Source organism: Leptodactylus fuscus, chromosome 9 (assembly GCF_031893055.1).
Source record: "Leptodactylus fuscus isolate aLepFus1 chromosome 9, aLepFus1.hap2, whole genome shotgun sequence".
NCBI classification, from domain to species: domain Eukaryota; kingdom Metazoa; phylum Chordata; class Amphibia; order Anura; family Leptodactylidae; genus Leptodactylus; species Leptodactylus fuscus.
The window spans coordinates 66,243,396-66,269,605 of record NC_134273.1 but is presented as its reverse complement, the minus strand read 5'-3'; the positions used below and the strand labels follow the sequence as shown (position 1 = coordinate 66,269,605).

Genomic DNA, 26,210 nt, shown 5'->3' with positions numbered 1-26,210 from the left:
GCTGACGCTGAGATATGAGGAACACGTTCTTCCACCCAGTACTAGTCTATGTAGGAGTACTGCCGGGGGGAGGGTGTTCCTCACAGCTTAACATCATAGCTGGGCGATAAGGAACGCCCCCTCTGGGCTATGGACAAGTACTGCGGTAGGGGGGGGGGCGTTCCTCACAACCCAGCTAGACTGTCAGGACTGTCAGGCCTGAGGACATGAAAGGTCCTCTTAAAGTCCAGGAAAACCAAATCAAATCACTTTTCATTGTCTATTACCTGGGGACACTTGGTGGAACACGTGATGGACGAGAAGGGAAATGTGGTGGTGCCAGAGAAGGTTCATTACTACCAGAGAAAGGACCAGGGTTGGAAAGTACAGGTGGTGTTCCAGGTTCAGAGTCTAGACATATGGCAGAATGTGTAGGAGAAGAGTCTGCCGGTGAAGGAGATGGCTTTCCTGTTGGAGCATGGTGATTAGACCTTCTTTGAGATGTTGGACTAGAAGATGGAGAACTGTGAGGAAAAAAGCAGATAAGAATAGAAGCACTGACTATGAGATATAGACATGTCTGTCAACTAAGTAGAATTAGAATTTCTTAAAACTTGGTAAAAAATACTGTTATAAAGAGCACTGACCATCAAGTGTCACCATAAAGTTAAACAGGTTAGAGGATTTTACTCCATCTTTGTCCATAAGAAAATATAACTTCATTCCCAAGGGGACATATGAATGTGTATGGTTATTTGATAAACCTAAATCATCTGGTTCTTCTGGAGGACCAACATGCATTACATGGAAAATCTATTGACTTTAAAATTGTCTTTTCCAATGGAGGACCCAACATAGACAAACCATTTACTTCGTGTTACAGCACGACATCCATCCATGGGCTATATCTTGACATTCAAGTGAATAGGGCAGAAATACAATACCAGATACAGACCATGGACCAATATGGTGCTTTTTCTGGAAAAATAAGCTAACTTCAGATATGTTGAGAGATGAAGCCTACAGCTTTTACGGAGACTTGGTCCAACTCTACAAGCTTAATAAGCATTTTACCTACACATTTTGGTATTATACTTGACGTCAACCAATTGTCATCCTTCCTTCTACTCATATTATCTTCAGATTATACTCAAACTATTAACAATGTTCTGTACCAGTGAAACTGTGGCCAAGAAGGGTCTTCAGAAGTTGGCAATGGGGTAAAAGCGGTGTTATCGCTGGTAATCTGTGGGGCTTCTGATACAGCTTGGTCCACCCTTAACGTCTCCTCTTGATTTTGTGCCTGCTGAGATATTTCCTCCATCAAAGTGTTTTGGTCTTCGGAAGAACACAAGTGAGCCAGTAACTCAGCATGTATGAATTTTCTTACCTGTAAAAAATCATAAAGTATTCAGACATGTTTTCCAACCCAACTTCCAAATCAATAACTAGACTATTTGCTCTTGATTTTGTAAGACAAGTTCTATTTTTTGGGAACATATTGAGAAACATTATATTATTTTATACAATATTTCTTCAATTTGACCCACTTTTTTTAACTACACTATATTAACACAGGTATGTAGTACGCAAGGTTTATACTAGCGCTGGTTCTCCATTACTCGAGCCCGTCAGGGTCTTCTATTGGCCCCCATCTTGCTGGTCCACATTCCCAAAAATAAGGAATAATGTAGTAGATCATACTATGCCATACAACGGCATGCAATAAAAATAAAAAATAGATATTTTTATATAATTGAGAGTTCAATGAAAAAAAAACTTGCCCATTTTCTCTGATGGATTTAGTTTTCTATATTAGCCACCTCACTTTTTCTGCAATTCTGGTTATTCTTATAATAATAATGCCTTATATCCTTATGAATTTATGAATAAGTTTTCCTGTTGTAGAACTGGGAAGAAAGAAATGCAGCCGCGGGTCAGATTTCACTTTACAAAGTTCAATGTTCTTATAAGAACTCCTTTAAACAAAGCTAAGTTTGGGGGATTGCACGCATTTCAAGAACACGTGTTCCTTATAACCCTGGACACACTTGTATGTCGATTCTGCCTACTGTCTCAATCACCTCTAATGTGACATTTAATTGAATACATACACATGTGCTTTCTAGTAGAATTTGATATAAACTTGCTGCATGTTACCCGGGATTGTATTCACAGCTTCAAGGTCCGACCTGAGAGCTTTCCTTCCCAACTATATCGTTTCCTTTGTTCTTACCATAATTCACATATAGCATTCTCTTGCACATTCTCTGTATTGTGTAATCCTTGTTTTTTTTTAATTAGATTTCCTTTTGTCCTTTCTTTTCCTATTTAAACAGATATAAAATTCCTATATATACAGCGATTACAATGTCCAGATACCCTGCCGGATGATGTAATGTGACATAAAATAAAAATTCAATAGTGGCTATTTAAAAGTTATTGTTAAATTACTTTACAGGCTGGAAAATATTTTAATATTAACTTTAATAACTTTTTTTTCAATGAAATGTACTGGTATTGTGCAAAACTAGTAAAACATAAAAAAATCTATACATATCTTTGACATGTAATAGTGCGGTAACAGTCCTGACATGCTATGGTCTGGCGCTTGGCGCTTGTTAGAAACCCAGCTATGATTTTTGTGGCCAGGTTATATTCTCAAGTATATAGTGTGCCTGCACAAAGAACATAACCCCGCAAAATAATGAAATCATGGCTGTATTTCTGACACACACGTGTCATTGAATAGAAAGCTCCTATGGTCATATCTATTGGCAAGGAACTACGAAGATGGTTAAAGAAGTCACTGTAGTATTTGGCTCTTCTGGGGAGGTATTTTGTACATCCCTGTAGTAGTTATTCTTGTAAGGAGATATATTGTGCTACATTGGGGTTCTTCTAGGGAGGTATTTTGCATATTACTCTGGCATTTGTTTGGTTCTTCTAGGGCTTTGTTTTGTATCACTGTGTTATTAGTTTGCTTCTCCTAGGTAGATATAATGTGCTGTATTATGGTATTTGGTCGGCTCTGTTAGGGAGGTATTTTGTATATGACAATGGTCTCTGTTTGGTTCTTCTAGGGAGGTATTTTGTGCGTCCCTGTGGTATTTGGCTCCTCTAGGGAGATATATTGTGGTACACTGTGGTATTTGTTTGTCTCTTTTGGGGATCCATTTTGTCTGTCACTTTAGTATTTGATTGGTTCCTCTACGGAGATATAATGTGCTGCATTATGGTATTTATTTGGCTCTTGTAGGGAGGTATTTTGTATATCATAGTGGTCTTTGTTTGTTTTTTCTTGGTGACATTTGGTTCCTCTAGGGAGATATTTTGTGGTGCACTGTGGTCTTTGTCTCTTCTGGGGAGGTATCTTGTCTATCTCTGTAGTATTTGATTGGTTCTTCTAGGGAGATATGTTGTGTTACATTGTTGTATCTGTTTGGTTCTTCTAGGGAAGTATTTTGTGTATCACTTTGGTATTTGTTTGTTACACAAAATTCCTCCCAGGAAGAACTAAACATTATAGTACAACATTCCTTGCCACTTTGCAATTTGTTCATAAGTTTGGAAGAGGAATGACTGTGAAATATAACTGAGTTATAAGCAAAGATTTGTCTGAATTGCTATTTCATGAGGAATACAAATATTAACTAACACGGGCATGTCACCAGAACTTATGGATCTTCTCTGAGTGACCGGTATAACCAAGTAAAACCAAATTTGCTGACTATCTTATACTATGCAATACTGTATTTGGCCTGATGAGGTTCATGTTCCAGGGTTCTTCTTTAAACCCAATCTGACTCTTTCCATATCCATTATTCTCAGCCGGAATATCAGTCACTGACCCTATTTGATAGTTGGGGGTCATAAATGTGAGACCCCACCTATGCACTCAGGTTTCAATTTGGGAGGTCAACTTGGGGATCCACATAAAGAAGCTGTTACCTTAGGAAGCCTGCAGACCTTATAGATTATAATGGGGTCCGCATAGTTTTCATTTGGTTTACGCCCGAAAAGGATGAAAAATGCAGAGAATAGCACTGTTTGCATTTTGCCGTGGAGAGGGGAACGTAATCCCCATATGGAGACCGATGTGAACCGAGCCTAAGATGGGAATAATCTTTAATTTCCCCAATACATTTCTCCTGTTTGGATCTATATTTGTAGACAAGTAAAGGAGTCAGCGCAGAGATATATGGCCGTCCACAGTCCCTGAACTATACTTGCTTTTCTTATTTTTTTAGCTCATTTTCCTGTTCTGGCATTTTAGGATAATACATTGTCTAACAAAATATTCACAGTCATTTCTACTGTACTTGACATTTGTCCAGTGATATTCCATGTCTTATCAATGCAGTTTCCTGTAAAAGTTAAGGGTCACAATAAACAAGGATGCCAATAGACAGGGTGTTCTGGATGCTGTGAATACAGATAAGAGATGCCTTATAAGAATATCCTTTTAAAGGCTCCTTACAAGCCTTCCCATGGAAGAGATTCCTGTTTCGTAATCTGGAAAGGGAAGTATTTGATAAGATGCAGCCAGTCTCCTTGGGCTTCTTGTGGGATCTGCCTAAAGGCCACTAGGAGCAAACAGAGGAAGTTCAAGGGCTTTTCTGAGCTTTTGCATTGCCATGGATACTATTTCCTGGGGATTAACTGACTTGATATATAAAAGAACCATATATATATATATATATATATATATATATATATATATATATATGTATATATATTTCTTTTATATATCGAGTCCCATTAAACTGAATAGAGCAGGGGCACAAGTTGTTCTAATCAGAATGGGGCCCATTTCTACGTATTTGTAGGGTCTTGCATTATTTCTGTTCTTTGACATCACTACATTATTTCTGTAATGTGGATCGAGGATGGAATTTATTAAAACCAGCAAGTGGAGCGTAGGTCTTAACCCTTTCCCAACATCTCCCATGCTATTAAAGTGCATGCCAGGTCTTCAAATATGAAAAATCTTAAAAATTCACATATACATTATCCTTGCTTTCGAAAATTCACGATCTACAAGCAGTTGAATGCCATATCAGCAAAAGAAAAGAGCTTTTTTGTTAATTAAAAATTTAATTTGAACAAATTAAAATTTTAACAAAAAGCTATCAAGACATAAGATCAAAATGGTATAAATGAAACAATATCTCTGGTCCTGGAGAAAAAGATGCCTAATGCGTCTCTGTATATAGAAATCAAAAAAGTCAGAATAGGATGACTTCCCAAAATTTTTTTTTTCAAAGTTTGAATTTTTTTTTAAAAAAAAATGTAACAACAACAATATAAATTCAGTATGCCTGTGATCATACCAACCCACAGAATACAGGAAACATGTCATTTTCACTGCTCAGTGGACACCGTAAAAGCAAAGCCCATACGAAAGTCGTGAAAACACAGTTTTTCTCTATTTCCATATTTTTTTTCCAGTTTCCCAGTACATTGTATAGAATATCAAATGTTAAAATTATGAAGTACAAAGTGGCATGAGTTATAGTAAATCTGTCAGACTGAGGGGTCTGTGACCCATCTCCCCTTGATCCCAACCCCACTTAAGCATGCCAGAAGATGTAAAAAGTTATCCATTTTTTATGCAAATATCCTCGTGTCAAAAATGAGTCACACTGTTGTGAAAATTTTCATAAGTGACCCTCATGTGTTTATTTTACCTCTATGCTGACATCATTGTTTTCTTTCCTTTGCTGTGATGTCACTGTGCTTGATGACCTTTAACTGACCTAGTGTCTGGATTATGATATGACATCATAGTGAGCATTAGAGATGAGTGAGTATAATTTGATTGAATACCTCCCTTTGCATAGTTATTGGTGTACTTGATCGAATACCACGTGGTAAACATTCAATTCCCCTTCCACCTTCCCTGGCGCTTTTTTTTACACCAAAAACTATGCACTCAATTGAATATACTCGCTCATCTCTAGTGAGCATTATTACTATAGAATTATTGTTTGCATAATTCCTGTACTGTGACATCACTAACTGAACTACCAGACTTTTATTATATCACAGAGTGTAAAAATACTTTGTGTATCATCTCTGTACTGCGATATTATTCCTGCCTTGTAACATCTCTGTGGCTGTTATCCCGCTAAGTGACATCATTGTCCCCATTATTCCACAGTAGTGACATCACTGTGCCCATAATTACACTTTAGTGACATCACTGTGCTCATTATTCCACCGTAATATCACTGTACCCATTATTCCACTGTAGTGACATTACTATGCTCATTATTCCACTGTAGGGACATCACTGTGCCCATAATTACACTATAGTGACATCACTGTGCCCATTATTCCTCTGTAGTGACATTACTGTGCCCATAATTACACTATAGTGACATCACTGTGCCCATTATTCCACTGTAGTGACATCACTGTGCCCATTATTCCTCTGTAGTGACATCACTGTGCTCATTATTCCACTGTAGTGACATCACTGTGCCCATAATTCTATGGTAGTGACATTACTGTGCCCATAATTCTATGGTAGTGACATCACTGTGCTCATTATTCCACTGTAGTGACATCACTGTGCCCATAATTACACTATAGTGACATCACTGTGCCCATAATTCCACTGTAGTGACATCACTGTGCTCATTATTCCACTGTAGTGACATCACTGTGCCCATAATTCCACTGTAGTGACATCACTGTGCTCATTATTCCACTGTAGTGACATCACTGTGCTCATTATTCCTCTGTAGTGACATCACTGTGCCCATAATTCCACTGTAGTGACATCACTGTGCTCATTATTCCACTGTAGAGACATCACTGTGCTCATTATTCCACTGTAGTGACATCACTGTGCTCATTATTCCACTGTAGTGACATCACTGTGCTCATTATTCCACTGTAGTGACATCACTGTGCTCATTATTCCACTGTAGAGACATCACTGTGCTCATTATTCCACTGTAGTGACATCACTGTGCTCATTATTCCACTGTAGTGACATCACTGTGCTCATTATTCCACTGTAGTGACATCACTGTGCTCATTATTCCACTGTAGTGACATCACTGTGCTCATTATTCCACTGTAGTGACATCACTGTGCTCATTATTCCACTGTAGAGACATCACTGTGCTCATTATTCCACTGTAGTGACATCACTGTGCTCATTATTCCACTGTAGTGACATCACTGTGCTCATTATTCCACTGTAGTGACATCACTGTGCTCATTATTCCACTGTAGTGACATCACTGTGCTCATTATTCCACTGTAGTGACATCACTGTGCTCATTATTCCACTGCAGAGACATCACTGTGTGCATCATTGTGCTGCATTAGGGAAACTAAATTATATTAATAATCTTTTCATGTTCTAAACTTGCCATTGAACATTGTCATAGTTGAATGGGGCCCTATAAGAAGTTTTACTGTGGATCTCTAAGGTGACTTGTTACACCCCTGGAAAGATCTATGACTGTACTGGCAATTTACTGAGAAATAAAGTTAGTCACAGTAAGGAGAGGGTCTGACATCTTTATACTTAACATGAGGGGATAAATATGTCATCAAAAGTATTTGTAAAATAAAACCATTTATGGAGCAGCCAAACTAAAAGCTTCCTGAGATTTACCTGAATTTACAAGCATGCCCTGGTACTGAGATGTTTCCGAAAAGTGTAGTTTGAGCGAAAAGTATAGGTTCGGACAAGCAGTCATTTTCTTGAGATATTGTGCATTTAGTTCTACATGTTACATCACACCAATGTAGCTTCCGCACATTCACTAAGTACAGGTTGTGGTTGAGGTTGGTCAATCGCTATGTGATTACAATGGAAGTAGACAGCCGGCCGTAACTATTGAAGCTGCACACACAATATATGTATATTTATCATGAGGTAGGTGGCAAAAAGCCATAAAATAAGCAGAATATAATATATCATATAGCAATTTTTTATTACTATAACAATGGGCTCTCCATTGTTCAAGTGCACTGCAAACTATCTCAACAGTAATGTTCTACATATGAGATATACATATGATGCTTCAAGCCGATAGACAAACACATACTCACACTGTTGATCATCAGGTGCATTAAGGTCTTGGGTATCAGATCTTTGAAGCACTTGTTTATAATAGTCATGTAGGAATACACCAGGTTGCGGATGGTCTCCACTTGCCTTTCCAGCTGTGGATCCATTGACAAGTTATCTGCTTGAGATGACTCTTCATCAGGATCTGTCTACAAAAGAACATAGGTTTTGGTTCCTTGGTTGTAAATAGTATGGACCTCGCTGTCTCTAAACTCCTCTGTTGTACAAAAAAGGCAAATTATTAAAACTGGTGGACAAGATGCCCTCAGGAAGCAGCTACATTGTTTTTTCCTTATTCTATGGGGCTGTGAGAACCAAAGTACAGGTCTAGAATCTGTCATGTTTCTATGGGCAGCTGACTTACTTTAGATTTGGTTTGCTGGACCATGATGTCATCAAAGGTCCTTTAGGTCACTAGGATTTGGCATCTACCATTTAGACTTTACCCTACCCTAACAAAGTTTGTTAGGGTAGGGTTAGTGGGACAAACCTGGGACGGCGAGACAGCAGTGTAAAATCGTGATTGTCCCACTGGATCCGGGACGGTTGGGAGCTATGTATAATGTGTGACACCTGGGAGTGCACATCTAATGTCTATAGCATTTCAGAACTAGGCCAGTGACAAATTCTATCAGTCTGTAACCTCTCCTATATCCACGGCAGTTACTTACTATTAAGTAAGAAAACCAGAACTTTGCTTCATGCAAATGTTATCCGAATTAATTTACAAAGATCTCTAATAGAGATGAGCGAACACTAAAATGTCCGAGGTTCGAAATCCGATTCGAACAGCCGCACACTGTGTGACTGTTCGAACGGATTTCAAACCCCATTATAGTCTATGGGAGGAAATGCTCGTTTCAGGGGTACGCAAAATTCGATAAAATTATACTTACCAAGTCCACGAGTGACGGTCGGGCTGGATTCTCCTTGAAGTCTTCGCCTGGTGCAGCGCCCACGAGGCGTCTTCCGGCTGGAATTCACTCTGCCTAGGCATCGGGGCCTAGGCAGAGCCGACTGCGCATGCACAGTCGGCTCTGCCCGGCCCGACGCCTGAGCAGAGCTGACTGCACATTCGAGGGCATGCCCGCGCATGCGCAGTCGGCTCTGCCTAGGCCGGATGCTTAAGCAGAGTGAATTCCAGCCGGAAGATGCCGCGGGGACGCTGCACGGAGAAGACTTCTAAAGGTAAGAGAAGAACCAGCGTTGATTGGCAGAATGTATAGCATTCTGCCAATCAACGCTGGTTCTGCATCGAACCTTAAACTTCGAACAGCTAGTAGTGTTCGATCGAGTATGAGTATTTCGAATACCGTAGTATTCGATTGAACACCTACTCGATCAAACACTACTCGCTCATCTCTAATTTCTAAGCCAAATTACAAGAACATCTTAAGTATCAGTATATAACATTTAAAGATGACCGACCAGAAGAGTCTGATTTCCATGAGGACAAAACAAAGCCGAAGAGGGCAGGGTGACCGTAGAATTAGAGGAAACGTTTTCTTCTGGCTGCAGAATCGGAGATTAACAACCCTTGAAATACAAGCATAGCTCAGTGCAAGAAGCTAGCGTAACTGGAAAGTTCCACAAATAAAGCTTTGGTTAAGGCTTGGTTCACACTAGCTTTTTTGACAGTGTGCAGACCCATTCTTATTATCAGAATTGCTGAATGATCTACATCTGCATCCATTCAAAAAACAGATACATCATAGCAGTTGTATATAAAAAGATTGCAATGAAAAGTATTGGTCTTTTCTTACTGCCCCTGTCTCAACACAGCACAACATGGCAGTAAATGTCTACTTGGCCAATGACCCCGCAGCAGTGACCGGCCTCAACCAATGACTGACCAAGCAGGCTTTCCCAGCCATTTCCTGGTGTGTCATAGTCAGAGGTGGAAACCAGCAGGGTACTAGGCAGTGTGTGAATGGTCATAGTAGTGAATCGGTAAGGTGGATATAGCTTTTATTTATTTAAAGGATTGCTAGAATTAGCTTATTATTGTATATTTATATACATTATCCACTGTATGATTACAATACAGGCTTTCATTGGAGCAACACTCTGTGTGTCCTAGGAACAGGCTGACTGTACAGTCCATTATCAGATCACCCAGAAGTCTTTCATCATGCTATGTCACTATGAACTGCAGCAATCAAAGGGTTAAATGTCCGGGAACAATATTTGGTGTGACTGTCATTTGCCTTCCGTCAGTTCTTCTAGGTAGACTAGACTTGAAGGAACTCGGCAGGAAGGTGATGCAAAACATCTTGGAGAACTAAGCACAGGTCTTCTGTGGATGTAGGCTTGCTCCAATCCTTCTGTCCCTTCATGTCATCCCAGACAGACTGGATGATGGTGAGATCAGGGCTCCGTGGGGGCCATATCTTCACTTCCAGGACTCCTTCTCTGAAGGCCAGTCACACCAAATATTGATAGGATTTAGATTTCTCTTTTGTTCACTCACTTCATTTTGTTATTTGAGAAAAATAAACTATTAACACTTCTGTTTTTAAAGCATTCTTATTTGGCAGCATCCCCCCCTCCATACATCTGTCTAAAACTTTTGCACTCTATCTATCTATCTATCTATCTATCTATCTATCTATCTATCATTTATCTATCTATCTATCTATCTATCTATCTATCATTTATCTATCTATCTATCTATCTATCTATCTATCTATCTATCTATCTATCTATTAGAGATTTCCATCTAATGCTTTGCCTCTGTCAACCTTTATGTTTTACTTCAATCACTCCATTCACACCATGAGGTCCACAGGTTTTGAAGTATTGACCCTAACTAGTTTAGACCCAAGGACCAGACATCATTAAAATTCTGGATTTCCCCATTCTAATGTATATCCATGCTTAAACTGATCGACAGAAAACTATCTCACTTGATTTCATGCTGCACTCTGGGGTCACATACTTTCATACTGTACAAGAACAGGTGATTCCATCAAAGTGTCTATTAATCTACTAAATATATATCATATAGATAGATAGATAGATAGATAGATAGATAGATAGATAGATAGATAGATACACTATACATCTCAATAAATTAGAATATCATCAAAAAGATATATTTTTTTTTAGTAATTGAATTGAAAAAGTGACCCCCATATATTATATTGAGTCATTACAAACAGTGGGAATGTTAATGTTGATGATTATGGCTTATAGCCAATATAGAATAATATATAAGACCAACTGTAAAAAAATTATTTAACACAGAAATGTTGGCCAAATGAGAAGTCTGAGTAAATGTCCTCAATACTTGGTCGGGCTCCTTTTGCATGAATGACGGCATCAATGTGACAATGTGGCATGGAGGGATCAGCCTGTGGCACGGCAGACCATGTGTTATGGAAGCTCAGGTTGTATGATAGCAGCCTTCAGCTCGCCTGAATTGTTGGGTCTGGGGTCTCTCATCTTCCTCTTGACAATACACCATAGATTCTCCATGGGGTTAAGGTCAGGCAAGTTTGCTGACCCATCAGCACAGTGATACTGTGGTTATTAAACCAGGTTTTGGTACTTTTGGCAGTGTGGACAGGGGCCAAGTCCTGCTGGAAAATTAAATGTGCATCTCCAAAAAGCTTGTGGGCAGAGGGAAACATGAAGTGCTCTAGAATTCCCTGGTAGACAACTGCGCTGACTTTGGTCTTGATAACACACAGTGGACCTACACCAGCAGATGACATGGCTTCCCACACCATCACTGATGGGGGAAACTTCACACTAGACCTCAAGCAGCTTGGATTGTGTACAGCAGCCTCTCCGCTCTTCCTCCAGACTCTGGGACCTTCCACATGAAATGCAAAATGTACTTTCATCTGAAAACACCTTTGACCACTGAACAACAGTCTGTAACTTTTTGATGCTATTCTAATGTTGTCAGGATCTTGTTTTATTGAACTCTTTTTTGCCAGCAGTCAAAATGGAGTCTTTTGTGTTTCCTGTCTGTGACTTACCCTGATTTCCTGATTTCTCGATTATTTAGCATGTGTGTTCTGATTACCCAGTTGCCTGAGTATTGTTTTCAGAAGCCTGTCTTCTGCAAGGTCCTCAAGCTTAAACTGACTGTTCCAAGTTGGTTAGTTACCTGCAAGTTGGTTGCTACCTGGAACTACTGATCCCAGCAAGCCCTCCTGCTACAAGGACTTTGCCACCCACCCGATCCCAAGGAGCCGTGGAACTACAGCCTCCAGCAAGCCCTCCTGCTGAGTATAGGACCACTGCTTCCGGCCAAGCCTCCCTGCCTTCCACAGAACAGACTGAGCCGTGGAACTACTGATCCCAGCAAGCCCTCCTGCTACAAGGACTTTGCCACCCACCCGGTCCCAAGGAGCCGTGGAACTACAGCCTCCAGCAAGCCCTCCTGCTGAGTATAGGACCACTGCTTCCGGCCAAGCCTCCCTGCCTTCCACAGAACAGACTGTAAGTCAATTTGTATATTACTATTGCTAGACTCACTGTTCCCAGCCATTGGTCTCTAGAAAATAGAAAGGGTATTGTGACAGAATACTCAGGCCATGATGACGGAGACCGCTGGTTCAGAGAGTTTGGAGGTACGTTTCAAGAAACTATACAATCTGACTACCTCTATGCATGTTGAGATGCAGGCTCTAAAAGCAAAGATTGATGCAATGGAGGGACAATCTAACCATAATACCCAGGTGTTTGGGCAAGCAATTCAGGAACTACGTAACCGCACTGCACAATTGGAGGCGCAGGCACCAGTTCCCATTCCTAGTCCCATTCCTAAGTTACCACCTTTTAGATTTGGCGGTGAACGTGACAAGTACCGTGGCTTCATAAACCAATGCCGTTTATATTTTGATGCCAATGCTAGCCAGTTTCCAACTGATCGTTCCAAAGTGCTGTGTATTATCATGCTCCTGACTCATAAAGCCATATCTTGGGCCAACCCTTTCATTGAGACTGAAGATCCCATCTTGGACAAATTGGACGATTTCCTTACCGCTATGAATCTAATGTTTGATGACCCCAATCGATGTGCTACAGCTGAAGCTGCCATTCTAACTTTACGTCAGGGCAGGCGCTCTGTTACTGACTACGCTATGGAATTCCGAAGATGGGCTGTGGATACCACCTGGAACAGTCAGGCACAGCTTCCTCTTTTTCGTAAGGGCCTATCCAGTATTATTAAGGATGAATTATCCCGAGCAGAGGCTCCTTCCAGCTTGGACGATTTCATTAATCATTGTATCCGTATTGACACGCGTATTTCTGAACGGAGGCAGGAGAAAGAGAGATGGCTCGCCCTGAATCGGAGTAGTAATTTTTTCCCCTCTTCATCCGTGAAGGATCCACTGAGTAAACCTCCCCGGGATGCAGGGGTTGAACCTATGCAAATAGATTCTCTACAGAGACGTCAAAGTCAGGACCGTAAAGAACATAGGCTTCGGGAGGGCTTATGCCTGTACTGTGGTGGTTCGGGTCACTTCCTTATGAATTGTCCTAATCGTCCCCTTAGAACGGCTGCAGCAATTGCTGAATGTGACTTTTCTGATTCTGAGTCGGTCGTTTCGGAGTCAGCTTTGCTTCTGAATGCTGTCATAGCTCCTGTGACTCTGCACCCTAAAGAAAAGGAAAGAGGATCACACTGCCTCCTTCCAATTCAGATATTGATCAACTCTCAGTGGGTTACTAGTACGGCCATGATTGACTCAGGAGCTAGTGGAAATTTCATAGATCTATTGTTTGCCAAGGAGCATGGAATCAAGTTCCGGAAGAGGGCTTCACCGGTGGTACTGGAGACAGTGGATGGATCTCCACTAGTCTCAGGGCCCGTAGATCATGAGACAGTACCCTTGAGGATCCAGCTGAAACCTGATCACCAAGAGACACTTACCTTCATGCTGATTTCCTCGCCACACTTTCCTGTTATTTTGGGTTTTCCATGGTTGCAGACCCAGAACCCTGATATCAACTGGGAGACTAGTGAGATACGTTTTCCGGGAAAGGATCTCCCTGCTAGCATGCATATACGGGATCCGGCTCCAGCTCCAAATGTACCACTTACCAGCATAAAGATTCAAGATCCAGCTCAAGTGCTAAGTTTACCACCTTGTTATGAGATATTCTCTGATGTTTGCGACAAAAAGAAAGCCGATCTACTTCCTCCACATCGTCCATATGATTGCCCGATAGATCTCCGACCCGGTGCATCGATACCTTTTGGGAGCATTTATCCACTAGCAGGGCCAGAACTGAAAGCTCTCAAGTTGTACATTGATGAAAATTTGGCTAAAGGCTTTATTCGTCCCTCTTCATCTCCAGCTGGAGCTCCCATATTCTTTGTCAAGAAGAAAGATGGCTCTCTCCGACCTTGCATAGACTATCGGGAATTAAATAAAGTTACAGTTAGGAATCGCTATCCTTTGCCTTTAATCCCAGAATTATTGGAGAGAGTACGACAGGCCAAGATATTTACAAAATTAGACCTTCGTGGTGCATATAATCTAGTCCGCATCAGGACCGGGGATGAATGGAAGACCGCTTTCAGATCTCGGTATGGGCACTTTGAATATCTTGTGATGCCGTTCGGACTTTGTAATGCTCCAGCCACCTTCCAACACCTTGTCAATGACATTTTCAGGGACCTTCTAGATCTCTTCGTGGTCATATATCTGGATGACATCTTGATTTTTTCAAATTCTCTCGAGGAACATCAACAGCATGTAAAGACCGTCTTGGGACGCCTGAGGGAAAATCATCTCTACATCAAACTTGAGAAATGTGAGTTCCATAGAACTGAAGTGCAGTTTTTGGGGTATATAATCACCCCTCAAGGATTGAGCATGGATTCAAGTAAGATACAAGCAATCCTTGATTGGCCTGTTCCCAAGAACGTTAAGCAAGTTCAACGTTTCATTGGTTTTGCAAATTTCTACCGACGCTTCATTAAGAACTTTTCAGGGATCGTCTCCCCTATTACCCAACTAACAAGAAAGTCAACAGCGTTTATTTGGACCACTCAAGCACAGGAAGCCTTTGACCGTTTAAAGGAAAAATTTACCACAGCCCCAGTCTTAATTCATCCTGATCCTGAACGGGCCTTCATTGTTGAGGTAGACGCATCGGACAGTGCTATGGGAGCTATTCTCTCTCAGAGAACAGGAGAGAAGAATTTATTACATCCATGTGCTTTCTTTTCTCAACGTTTGTCACCCGCAGAAAGAAATTATGATGTAGGGAATAAAGAATTATTGGCCATCATCGCTGCCTTTAAGGAATGGAGGCATCATCTCCAGGGAGCATCACAACAGATTGTTGTCCTCACTGATCATCGTAACTTGGAGTTTATCAGATCTGCTAAATGTTTGTCTCCCCGACAGGCTCGCTGGAGTTTATTCCTCAATCAATTTAATTTTGTAATTTCTTTTAGGCCAGGTTCTCGTAACGGTAAAGCTGATGCCTTATCCAGAATGTACGCTGCTGACCCTACTCCGGGTTCTTTACCCAAGACAATACTGTCAAATTCCAATTTTGTAGGGGTAATTCACAATCAAGATTTGTTGAGAGACATTAAGGAGGCTTATAATTCAGATCCATTTCTTTCACAACCCACAAGGGATGTACGTTTAACTCTAAGGAACGGAGTGTGGGTTCAAGGGCAAAGCCTTTATGTTCCTGAAGCGGTGAGAGTAAAAATTTTGAAGCTGATGCACGATTCCAAGATGGCAGGTCACAGGGGAATACAGAAGACCCAAGATTCCCTTTCTCGTTTTTTCTGGTGGCCAAGTTTTCGAGAAGATGTCAGGAATTATGTTCGCTCATGTGATGTCTGTGCCAGATGTAAGACACCACGTTCTGCACCAACAGGTCTACTGCAGCCTCTTCCTATCCCAACTCGCCCCTGGGGGTCAATCTCCATGGACTTCATTGTAGAACTGCCAACCTCCAAGGGAAAAAATACAATTTTAGTGGTGGTTGATCGTCTGACGAAAGCTGCTCACTTCATACCCTGTGCAGGTCTACCTTCAGCTAAAGACACTGTTGACTTAATTATTCAAAATATCTTTCGCCTACATGGAGTTCCAGATGAGGTTGTGTCTGACCGAGGTGTTCAATTTACTGCAAGATTCTGGCGAGGGTTCTGTGCGGCATTGGACATAGATGTCTGTTTGTCCTCCGCTTTCCATCCACAATCAAATGGACAGACAGAACGTACTAACCAGACTCTGGAACAATATCTACGATGCTACGTCTGCCATTTACAGGATGATTGGGTTGATTTGCTTCCCATGGCAGAATTCTCCTACAACAATTCGCAAAGTGCTTCTACAAAAGTAACACCATTCTATGCTAACCAAGGCTATCACCCAAAGATCTTTCCCAGATTTCCGGTGGATGCCCCTGTGCCAGCAGTTACAGAAAGAATCGCCTCTTTACAACAAGATCTGAATTTGTTAAAACAGACATTGCGCACAGCTCAAGAGAGATTTAAGAACACAGCTGATAGGTGTCGTAAACCAGCACCAACATTCAAGGTAGGAGACGCAGTTTGGTTATCTACCAAGAACCTGAAATTAAGGGTGCCGTCACGAAAATTGGGACAAAAGTACATTGGTCCCTTTAAGATTAGTGGTCTGGTAAACTCAGTAACCTGTCGATTGAATCTTCCAAAGACCATGAAGATTCATCCTGTTTTCCATGTCTCTTTGCTGAAACCTACAATTTCAAATCCTTTTCCGGGACGGTCATCTCCTCCTCCTGGTCCTGTCTTGGTAGATGATCAAGAACATTTTGTTGTGGAGAAGATTCTGGATTCCAGGATTCTCAGGGGCAAGTTACAATATCTTATCAAATGGCAAGGCTATCCTCCAGAAGAGAATTCCTGGGAACCTCTGGACAACATCAATGCCTCTCGATTGATTAAACAATTTCATGATAAATATCCTGAGAAGCCTGGTCTGGGATCGTCCGGAGGCCGCTCCTGAGGTGGGAGTAATGTCAGGATCTTGTTTTATTGAACTCTTTTTTGCCAGCAGTCAAAATGGAGTCTTTTGTGTTTCCTGTCTGTGACTTACCCTGATTTCCTGATTTCTCGATTATTTAGCATGTGTGTTCTGATTACCCAGTTGCCTGAGTATTGTTTTCAGAAGCCTGTCTTCTGCAAGGTCCTCAAGCTTAAACTGACTGTTCCAAGTTGGTTAGTTACCTGCAAGTTGGTTGCTACCTGGAACTACTGATCCCAGCAAGCCCTCCTGCTACAAGGACTTTGCCACCCACCCGATCCCAAGGAGCCGTGGAACTACAGCCTCCAGCAAGCCCTCCTGCTGAGTATAGGACCACTGCTTCCGGCCAAGCCTCCCTGCCTTCCACAGAACAGACTGAGCCGTGGAACTACTGATCCCAGCAAGCCCTCCTGCTACAAGGACTTTGCCACCCACCCGGTCCCAAGGAGCCGTGGAACTACAGCCTCCAGCAAGCCCTCCTGCTGAGTATAGGACCACTGCTTCCGGCCAAGCCTCCCTGCCTTCCACAGAACAGACTGTAAGTCAATTTGTATATTACTATTGCTAGACTCACTGTTCCCAGCCATTGGTCTCTAGAAAATAGAAAGGGTATTGTGACAAATGTATTGAAATGCACTAGTATAATCTCCAGATAGCTGAGGTACAACTAATACACTTACAAGGGGTCTATTTTGCTGTGGATTTACTACAGGCTACCCCTTTGTATGAAGGCAATATTGTTTCAATTAGACTTCAACCACTTAGCCCAAACAAAGCAAATAGATGGAGTGCCAGAAACATACAGCGGAATTATTCTGGCACTGAAAGATTTCAGCCATTTAGAAATGGTTACAGAAACTTCCTGTGTATGTCCATAACACCATAGTAGCTAAACCTGCCTTAGCCGGAGCGTTTCATCAAAACCTTGAAACGAAACGTAGAGCAAGAAATCCAAAATGACCCTAAACTATTCTACGTGATCAAAGCCCTGAGTACAAACATACACGGAGAGCTCGGAGTGATTACACGTAGCGTGCGGTCACAGACCTGCCTTTGTTACAACTTCTTCATTGTTACACTTCTACAAAAGCAAACACCATCACCCCATCGTACCCGATGAATAAAACCAAACAAAACCCCGATTGTACAGAGTATAATAAAATACATTTTATTTTTACTGAAACCACATTTTGTAGACAGCTTATTCCCTCGCGTCCGCCCCCAGAATCAGACTGGAATTTTTCTCTCTCCACCCCTTGGCTCTTGTTCCCCCCTCCATCACTTATATCCTGTATGTGCTTTTGGAGTTTTCTTTGTTTAAATTACAGGGCTGCAATAGGAGACTTTTGCTGGCTAAGCAGGGCAAGGACACATGTTAAGCATTATCCCCATCAAGAGAACGCTGAAATAAAAATAGCCATTGGTCTCTGATCTTGTCGAAGTGTGTAAGGAGAAGGAATTAAAAATGGGAATTTAGAGCGTGAAGAGTATGAGAACGTTTAACCTTTCTCTCCATAGGGGTGATAAAACTCGGGTTTTCATGGAGCGACTTGGTTAAACTAGGAAATTAATGCAAATGCAGTTGTAGCATGACAAAGGTCACATATGCTACAGGACCATAAAATATCTCGGTCTATGAGGTCCTCACATTTGACCTATTTCTTCATCCAAACAAAGACAAAAAAAAAAACGGGATTGTCACATTATTGGAGTCATTTAGACCAATTGAAGAGTCAGTCCGATCTTTTTAATGGACTAACAATGATATTCTAGACAGCAACCCAAAAAGTTACATGCATCACAATTTTAGAGGAACGAGGCTTATAATATTTGTCCAGTCCTGCCATACATACTTACAACTTACAACAAAATTTAACGTACTATAATAAATCATACTTACAGTCGTACAGTTAAAAAAAAGGATGTTTTCTCTTAAAAGCGTATAAAACAGAGAGGCCATACCAGTCAAACCAGCGACACCTATCTGGAGACAGCACAGTTTCTGGATTCTTGCCCCTCATCAGCACAGAACAGGGTTGCGGGATGACAGGTTGAAATGTGTTATGGCACTCGGGGGATACTATTTCTCATTCGACTAACATAGTAGTGTATGAAGGCTTTTTTTCAGGCCGTGGGATATTCATACTAGCTCATGCCAGTCAAACCAGTGGCACCCATCACAGTCTTCGAGAAAACCTTCCCTGTACTAATGAAAGGCAGACACCCCGAAACAGATCTGTCTACAGATGGGAGTCTCTGGTTTGTTTGATATGAGCTCATTTTCATCCCCCCATTGTCGTGAAATCGTCTCCTCATTGGTACTTGGCACCCATGCGTTTCTGCGTAATTGTGAGAGCCCACTCCGCACTCTGGATGATGTGGCATTTTTCCCATATAGGTATGGACAAGCTAACACCCATCAGATGTATCTCACATCTTAATGGGGTTGTCAAAACTTGAAACCGATGGCCACCCAGACACACAGCAACCCTGCCAATCAGTTGCTGAGACTGCCAAATCTGCTCAGAGTAGAGAGCTAGAAGCACACAGTTCTGTACACTGTGCCGCAGTACTGCCTCTCTGGCCCATTATAATAAATGTACAGATCAAGTGATCAGCAGTAAAGGATAGATCCAAACAATCGGAGAAGAATTCACCAAGAAAAAAAACAGGGTCCTTGGTGCTGATCCGGTTGAACAACTTTTATTAGCATCTACACAATGCATTTCAGTCATACAAAGCCCTTTTTTAAGTGTAAATATGGCAGTAATATGGTCAGTAATATCAAAGTCTTGGACAACTCTAATAAATTGATTCGGACCTTGTGTTATTCCTTCTATGATGAGTCTGTCTCCAGCCCTCTCCTGGGGTCACCTTCCCGTGGTGACCTCTGTACCTCAATTGACCAGTGTCTTGGATCTTTTGAGTAAGTTAGTTATTGAAACCTTCATATCATTCATATATACAGTATACACCCATATATAAATTTTTAGTAATGGTATATTGCATCTGCTACTAGAGATCCAGCTGTAGGATTGCTCATTGATACTGAGAATGAACAGGTCTGCGTGTGGTTTAGTGCTGCAGTCCTTTCCTTGTACAGTAGCATTCCCAGCCACCATTCACTTCACTGGAGCTGTATCATAGTTATTGTGCTATCAGAAGGTATATATGATTTTTTTGCACCATGGTGGCACGTGTATGGGCCCATAGAAATGAATGTGTCCATGCTTCTATCCACAATTGCAGGTAAAAAGTACAGTTGTGTCCTTGGCAGAAAATTTTAATAAACGAGATATACTTGGAGAGACCTGTTCAGTTTTGTAAAACCCTTGCATCTGTTGCAGGGCCTCATAAATATGGTTCATATCCTATCTTAGAAACGGATAAATCACAAAAATTTCCAAAGCATTTATGAATGTGCATTACCCCAAATGTAAGTGATACAGTTATATGTTCACAGTTAAAGGAGCTGCTAAAGTCTGTAGTTTATTCCATTTGGGAATAAGTGCACACAGTGCCAAGGAATACAGCAATGCGTCATTTCGCTCAATTTCAAGAAACCACCAGAGAATTGTATGAGGCCTTTTCTACAGGCACTTCAGGCCACACAAAATGAAATCCATGATCCAGACCCACTACTTTATTACATTCACTAAATCACTCCCGCTTCTGACAGCTCCCACAAAAGAAAAATGTGTGATGGAATTGGGTTTCAATGCGACCACTTACTACAGAGCAACAAAGAAGCGGGAACTAGAAAGCAGACTCGTATTTTAAGTTACAAGAAACATTGACAATGTCAGTAAATACTCCCAGAAATGCTTAAAAAGGTTACAGAAATGGAAGCAGATTTGCTTTTTGCAATTCATCTAAATTCCAAACCTGAAAGTGCAATACATTACTCTGTACAGCCAACAACTGCCCTAATATAGCAGATCTGATCTGATTTATCTGTTTTATGTCTTGCGGCGATGTCTGTCTGCGGCAGTTTATCCATCTTGGATCTTATCTGTGGTTTAGGTAGGGCGCTTTATAGGGAACAGCTATCAAATCGTGCAGGGACAGGGCTGGAGGACGGACACACATGGAGTTTATGTTGCTTTTTTGGTGCAGATTTTGCTACATTTTTTGACACAAAGGCTGGAGCGGGTTGAGCAGGGAGAGTAAATAAATCTGCACCAAAAAAAAGCTACAGAAATTTCATGTGCATGACCAACTTTGTGTCCGTGCAAAGAAAACAGTTTCATGGTGGAGAGGATGCATACAGACACCTGTGGTTTGCTTTAAAAACCCATTGAAATCAATAGGTTTTTAAACTGAATGTATGTAGCCCGTCTGCATTCTAGTTTTGTGTCGGCGGACAGCAGGCACAAGTGTGAACGCCCCCTTACAGGGTGGTACATGTCCGGGGTTGTGCTTACTCAGGTCCATAAAGTAAATAAGCTTGTGATACCAAACATAATGGAAACATATCTATTATCCATTTACCCTAGATATCTGGCATAAAAAGTTGCTGAGGGCTTGCAGAAGGAACTTATACTCACCTCTCCTCGCTCTGCCCCCCCCCCCGCTGTCTTGGATCCAGAGACTTCAGGGAGCTGAAGGCGCGATGTGACGTCATCCCATCACACTTGCAGCTCCGGGGTAGGAGAAGGGATAAATTGGGAAGCAATGAGCGTACCGCTTCCACATTGTATGCAACTCATCGGCATCCCATCAGTATATTTTTAACATGTGAGATGGGGAGAACATACAAACTCAATGTCCTTGGTTGGATTTGAATCCAGGATCTCAGCGCTGCCAACAAAGCCACCATGCCCACTTCACAATCCAGAGTCCTAAGAGCAGATTAAATATTTAAAGGCCATACTAAGGATAGGCCAAGAAATTTAAAGGCTCAGATAACCCCTCTAAGATTACGATCGGTCACATTGCAGCCCGCCAGTCATACAATGGCTCATTCTTTCGAGTCAACATTCAATGCTGGAAAAGCAAGAACACGGTAAAAAAAAATATAAAAAAACAAACAAACCAAAAATTACCACTTTCCCAAACTGGCGAATGAGTCCAAACCATTCAATCAGGTTATACATATTGATGATTGAAGCTGCAGCTTAAAGGGAGTTATCACCTTATTTAACCACTTCGAGCTGCCACCATAGCACTACAGGCACTGTGACGCGCTTAAATATCATACCTTCATTATGTGTCACTGTCCTGGCCATTGAAACCCCCCCCCCCCATATGCTATGCTCCATCCACTGGCCATTGGGAAACGATAGTCTGGTATGATGTCATCATCTGCCCAGTTCCTACTGGCCAGGGGGTGGAACAAAGTATACAGGGACGTGTTTTTAACAGTGCAAGCTGTACTCTGAGATATCTGGGAACACCCCCTGTGCACCTAATTTCCATAAAGAATACATCTTTTTCTTGGCATCCAGGGGACTGTGACACATAATGAAGGTGTGAAATGGAAGCATATCACAGCACCTACTGTACTATGGTGGCATCTTGAAGGGGTTAAGGAAGGTGATAGACTTCTTTTAACACCAACTGGAATAAAGGGGTCCTTCCATCTGAGTACTCTGGAAGGGTACCACTATTTGGAATTTCTAGCAGGATGAGTTGCAGAGTGGTGGGGTCTGAACACTGGAACCCCCACTAATTGAAAGAATGGTGCAGTTTTGCTTCCTGATCTGAATGGAGTGGTGGGTGAACAGGCATGGACCCCACTCCATTCATTTCAGTGGGATAGCTAGAAATAGCCTGCACTTCAACTGAGGGTCCCATTGAAATTATTGAAAAGGGGGCACACCTGTCTGACCATGGCTTCATTCAGAATGGGAAGCAACAGTCAATCCCCCTTATGCCTTATGATCTGAAATGTATCCCCTATCCAACAAGTGGAGCTGGAGGGGAATATTATACTGTGAAGATAGCTGGAAGGAGACATTATATTGCATGTGACCGGAGGGAGGCACTATACCATGTGAGGGCCACTAAGGGGGCATTATAAATTTTACAAGTCGAGTATTTCTAATTGTTGGTGATGGTTGGGCTTATGAAACCTTTGAACTGGGCCCACCAATGTGTTAAATGGCCGTGTCTGGATGCAATGTAATGTCCAATGCTGAAACCAAAGCTTTAAGGAAATTGGTGTAAGATGTTCCCAGTCAGCTACAAACTATGATAAACAAACTGAAACCACAAGAAAGTGTCTGAGTCAAAATAGAAGTATTCGCTAAGAAAACTGTCTGATGGTGATGGTGTCATCACTGACTAACACACTGTATCTACATAGTCCAATATTAGACTCCAACAATGTGGGAGGTTAAGCAATTGTTGCAGCTAGGACAAGTGACAGCAAATCACTAGAATATCCTGATGGAAGGGTCTGACCACAGGTGACCCCACTCATGAGAAGACTGAAGAAGCCTTGATAATTTCTCTACACAGTGCTAGACCCAACATATGCTGTGCAGGGAACTGTATCTCAGCCCTAACACGTTACCTATACTGTGACATCACTATGTGTATTATTCTATACTGTGACATCATCACAATATGTCTGATCTCTGTACTATAACATCACTGTGTGCATTATCGCTGTACTGTGACATCACTATGTACATTATCCTGTACTGTAATATCACTGTGTTCATTTTCCCTTTACTATGACACTGTGTGTATTATCCCTGCATTGTGATATCACTGTGTGCATTATCTCTGTAATATGACATCACTATGTGCATTATCTCTGTACTGTGACATTGCTATGTGCATTATTCCTGTAATGTGACTGCACTGTGTGCATTATCCCTGTACGGTGACATTGCTATGTGCATTATTCCTGTACTGTGACAATGCTGTGTGTATTATCCCTGCATTGTGGTATCACCTTGTGCATTATCTCTGTAACATGACATCACTGTGTGCATTATACCTGTACTGTGACATTGCTATGTGCATTATTCCTGTACTGTGACATTGCTATGTGCATTATCCCTGTACTGTGACATTGCTATGTGCATTATTCCTGTACTGTGACATTGCTATGTTCATTATCCCCATACTGTGACATTGCTATGTACATTATTCCTGTACTGTGACATTGCTATGTGCATTATCCCTGTAATATGACATCACTGTGTGCATTATCCCTGTAATGTGACATCACTGTGTGCATTAATCATACACTGTGACATCACTATGTGGATTATCCCTGTACTGTGACATCACTTTTGCACATTATCTATTTACTGTGACATCACTCTATATTATCCCTATAGTGTGACATGACTGAGTGCATTATTACCGTGCATCAGAAAAATCTTTCAGGCTTTGAAGGTGCTGAAGAAGGTGGTCATGTCAAGGCGCCCTGTTCCACATTTTGCATTGGCCCACTTATTATGCCACTGTAGCAGGGTATTTGTTCTTCAGCATGCATTTGGCACATAAAATCCATGGGGCATGCATTTCTGTATACTGCCACTGAACATGTCTCCAGTTTTCTTACACTATTTTGTTTTTTATACTCTCAATATAAGTTTTTTTTTTGTAGGTAGCAGCGGACTATGCTAGTTCATGCAATCGTCAAAAACTTGACAAATAGCAGATACTTATAATCACATAAAATATCTTTTTTTTCCAACAGAACGTGAACATCAAATGATACAGAATGCTTAAAAAGATATGTCCATCTTTGTCACCATCTTACAATAGATGCATTGGAACAGCAACAAATTGGTTGCAAAAGTGAACCTGGTCTATACGGATTAAGTGTGAACAATAAGTAGGTGCATCTGTCAGTATTAACCTTGTACCCAGCTAGCGATTACCCTGTCATGTTCAGAAGTATGATTTTGCATGTTCTAAAAATGATTTTTTTTTTCTTTAAAAATAAAGTCCTGCTTTTCTTGGCACCTGAAGAGCAGATAATAAAATTTTGTGCAAACACAGTGGAAATACAGTAAAAATGACTAACTCTGTTATTTGGCTTTTGTAGAGCAAAGGAGGAAACAAAATGTAAGATTAATAGATCTCTCTAGAAAACTCCATCCTACATAATTCACACCAATCCTGAAATAATATTGGATTTTATAAAAATGGTTCTGGCTGTTTTCATCTGCTATACACAGTTTACAGCTATATGGTATTAACACTATACTGATGATTCTCTTACCACAGTAAGTATATTATAGTTCAGGCATTATGCAGAAAAATCCTATAGTTCCTATAAGCAATAACCCATACAGTCCTACAATTACAACCCTGCACGATAAGATACAAAGTCTACTTCTACACACCTGAAAGTCAATAATGTACAAAGAAATGGTTAAAGGGGTTTTCCAGACCATTTTTTTTATTTTTAGAAAGGTCTGTTAGTGCTAGTAATGGGTTAATAAGTAAATCCATATACCATTAGCAGTGTTTGGAGTGATTTCTGGGTGTCTCTGGTTGCTGCTGCATCCTTTGCCTTTGTTTACTTGGTGTTAGCCTCCTGCTCTGCAGCTTCCTGTGTAGCTTCTACACTAGTTCCCTCTCACTCAACCCCTCCTCCTCTCTCATTCTGTTACAAAGCCCTCCGTCTCACTAAGCCTAGCCCCTCCCATTCTCACTGTCTTACTGAGCCTAGCCACTCCCACCCTCTCTGTCTCACTAAGACTAGCCACTCCCACCCTCCCTGTCTCACTAAGCCTAGCCCCTCCCACTCTGACTAGCGATCCTGTCCATTACTAGCACCTCTCACCCTCCCTATCCCTCTAAGTCTATCGATCCCACCCATTACTAGCCCCTCCAACCCTCTCCCGTCTCCTTGGCTAACCTATTCCACCCACAGCTAGAAGACAGGAAGAGGGGAGGAGTCATTCCCGGACACAGGAAGGCTTGGTAAGTATTGAGGGGATGGAGGAGGGGGAAGAGTAATTGTGAAGTTTCGTTTCGGAAGCGGTGAAATGGAACGTCACTGGATTAACAGAAACAGTCCCTGGGGTGGTCACATGACCGCTCCAGGGATATGGGTAATTATAGATTTTTTTTTAATTGAAGTAAATTAGAAGTTAGTTTGGGAGAGGGAGTTTAGTTTAGAGATTAATTATCGGTTTACCCTGGACAACCCCTTTATATAACAA

At 41.4% G+C, this 26,210-nt stretch overlaps 1 protein-coding gene across 1 annotated transcript in view; it reads right to left on the bottom strand.

Annotated features, from left to right (window-relative positions):
• Positions 1–262: 262 nt before the first annotated feature.
• The window catches only part of DNM3 (dynamin 3), a 126,473-nt gene continuing 100,525 nt past the window's right edge, over positions 263–26,210 (bottom strand). The window contains 3 exon segments of the mRNA XM_075286183.1: positions 263–503; positions 1,155–1,369; positions 8,056–8,223. Coding sequence (XP_075142284.1) covers positions 263–503; positions 1,155–1,369; positions 8,056–8,223 — 624 coding nt within the window.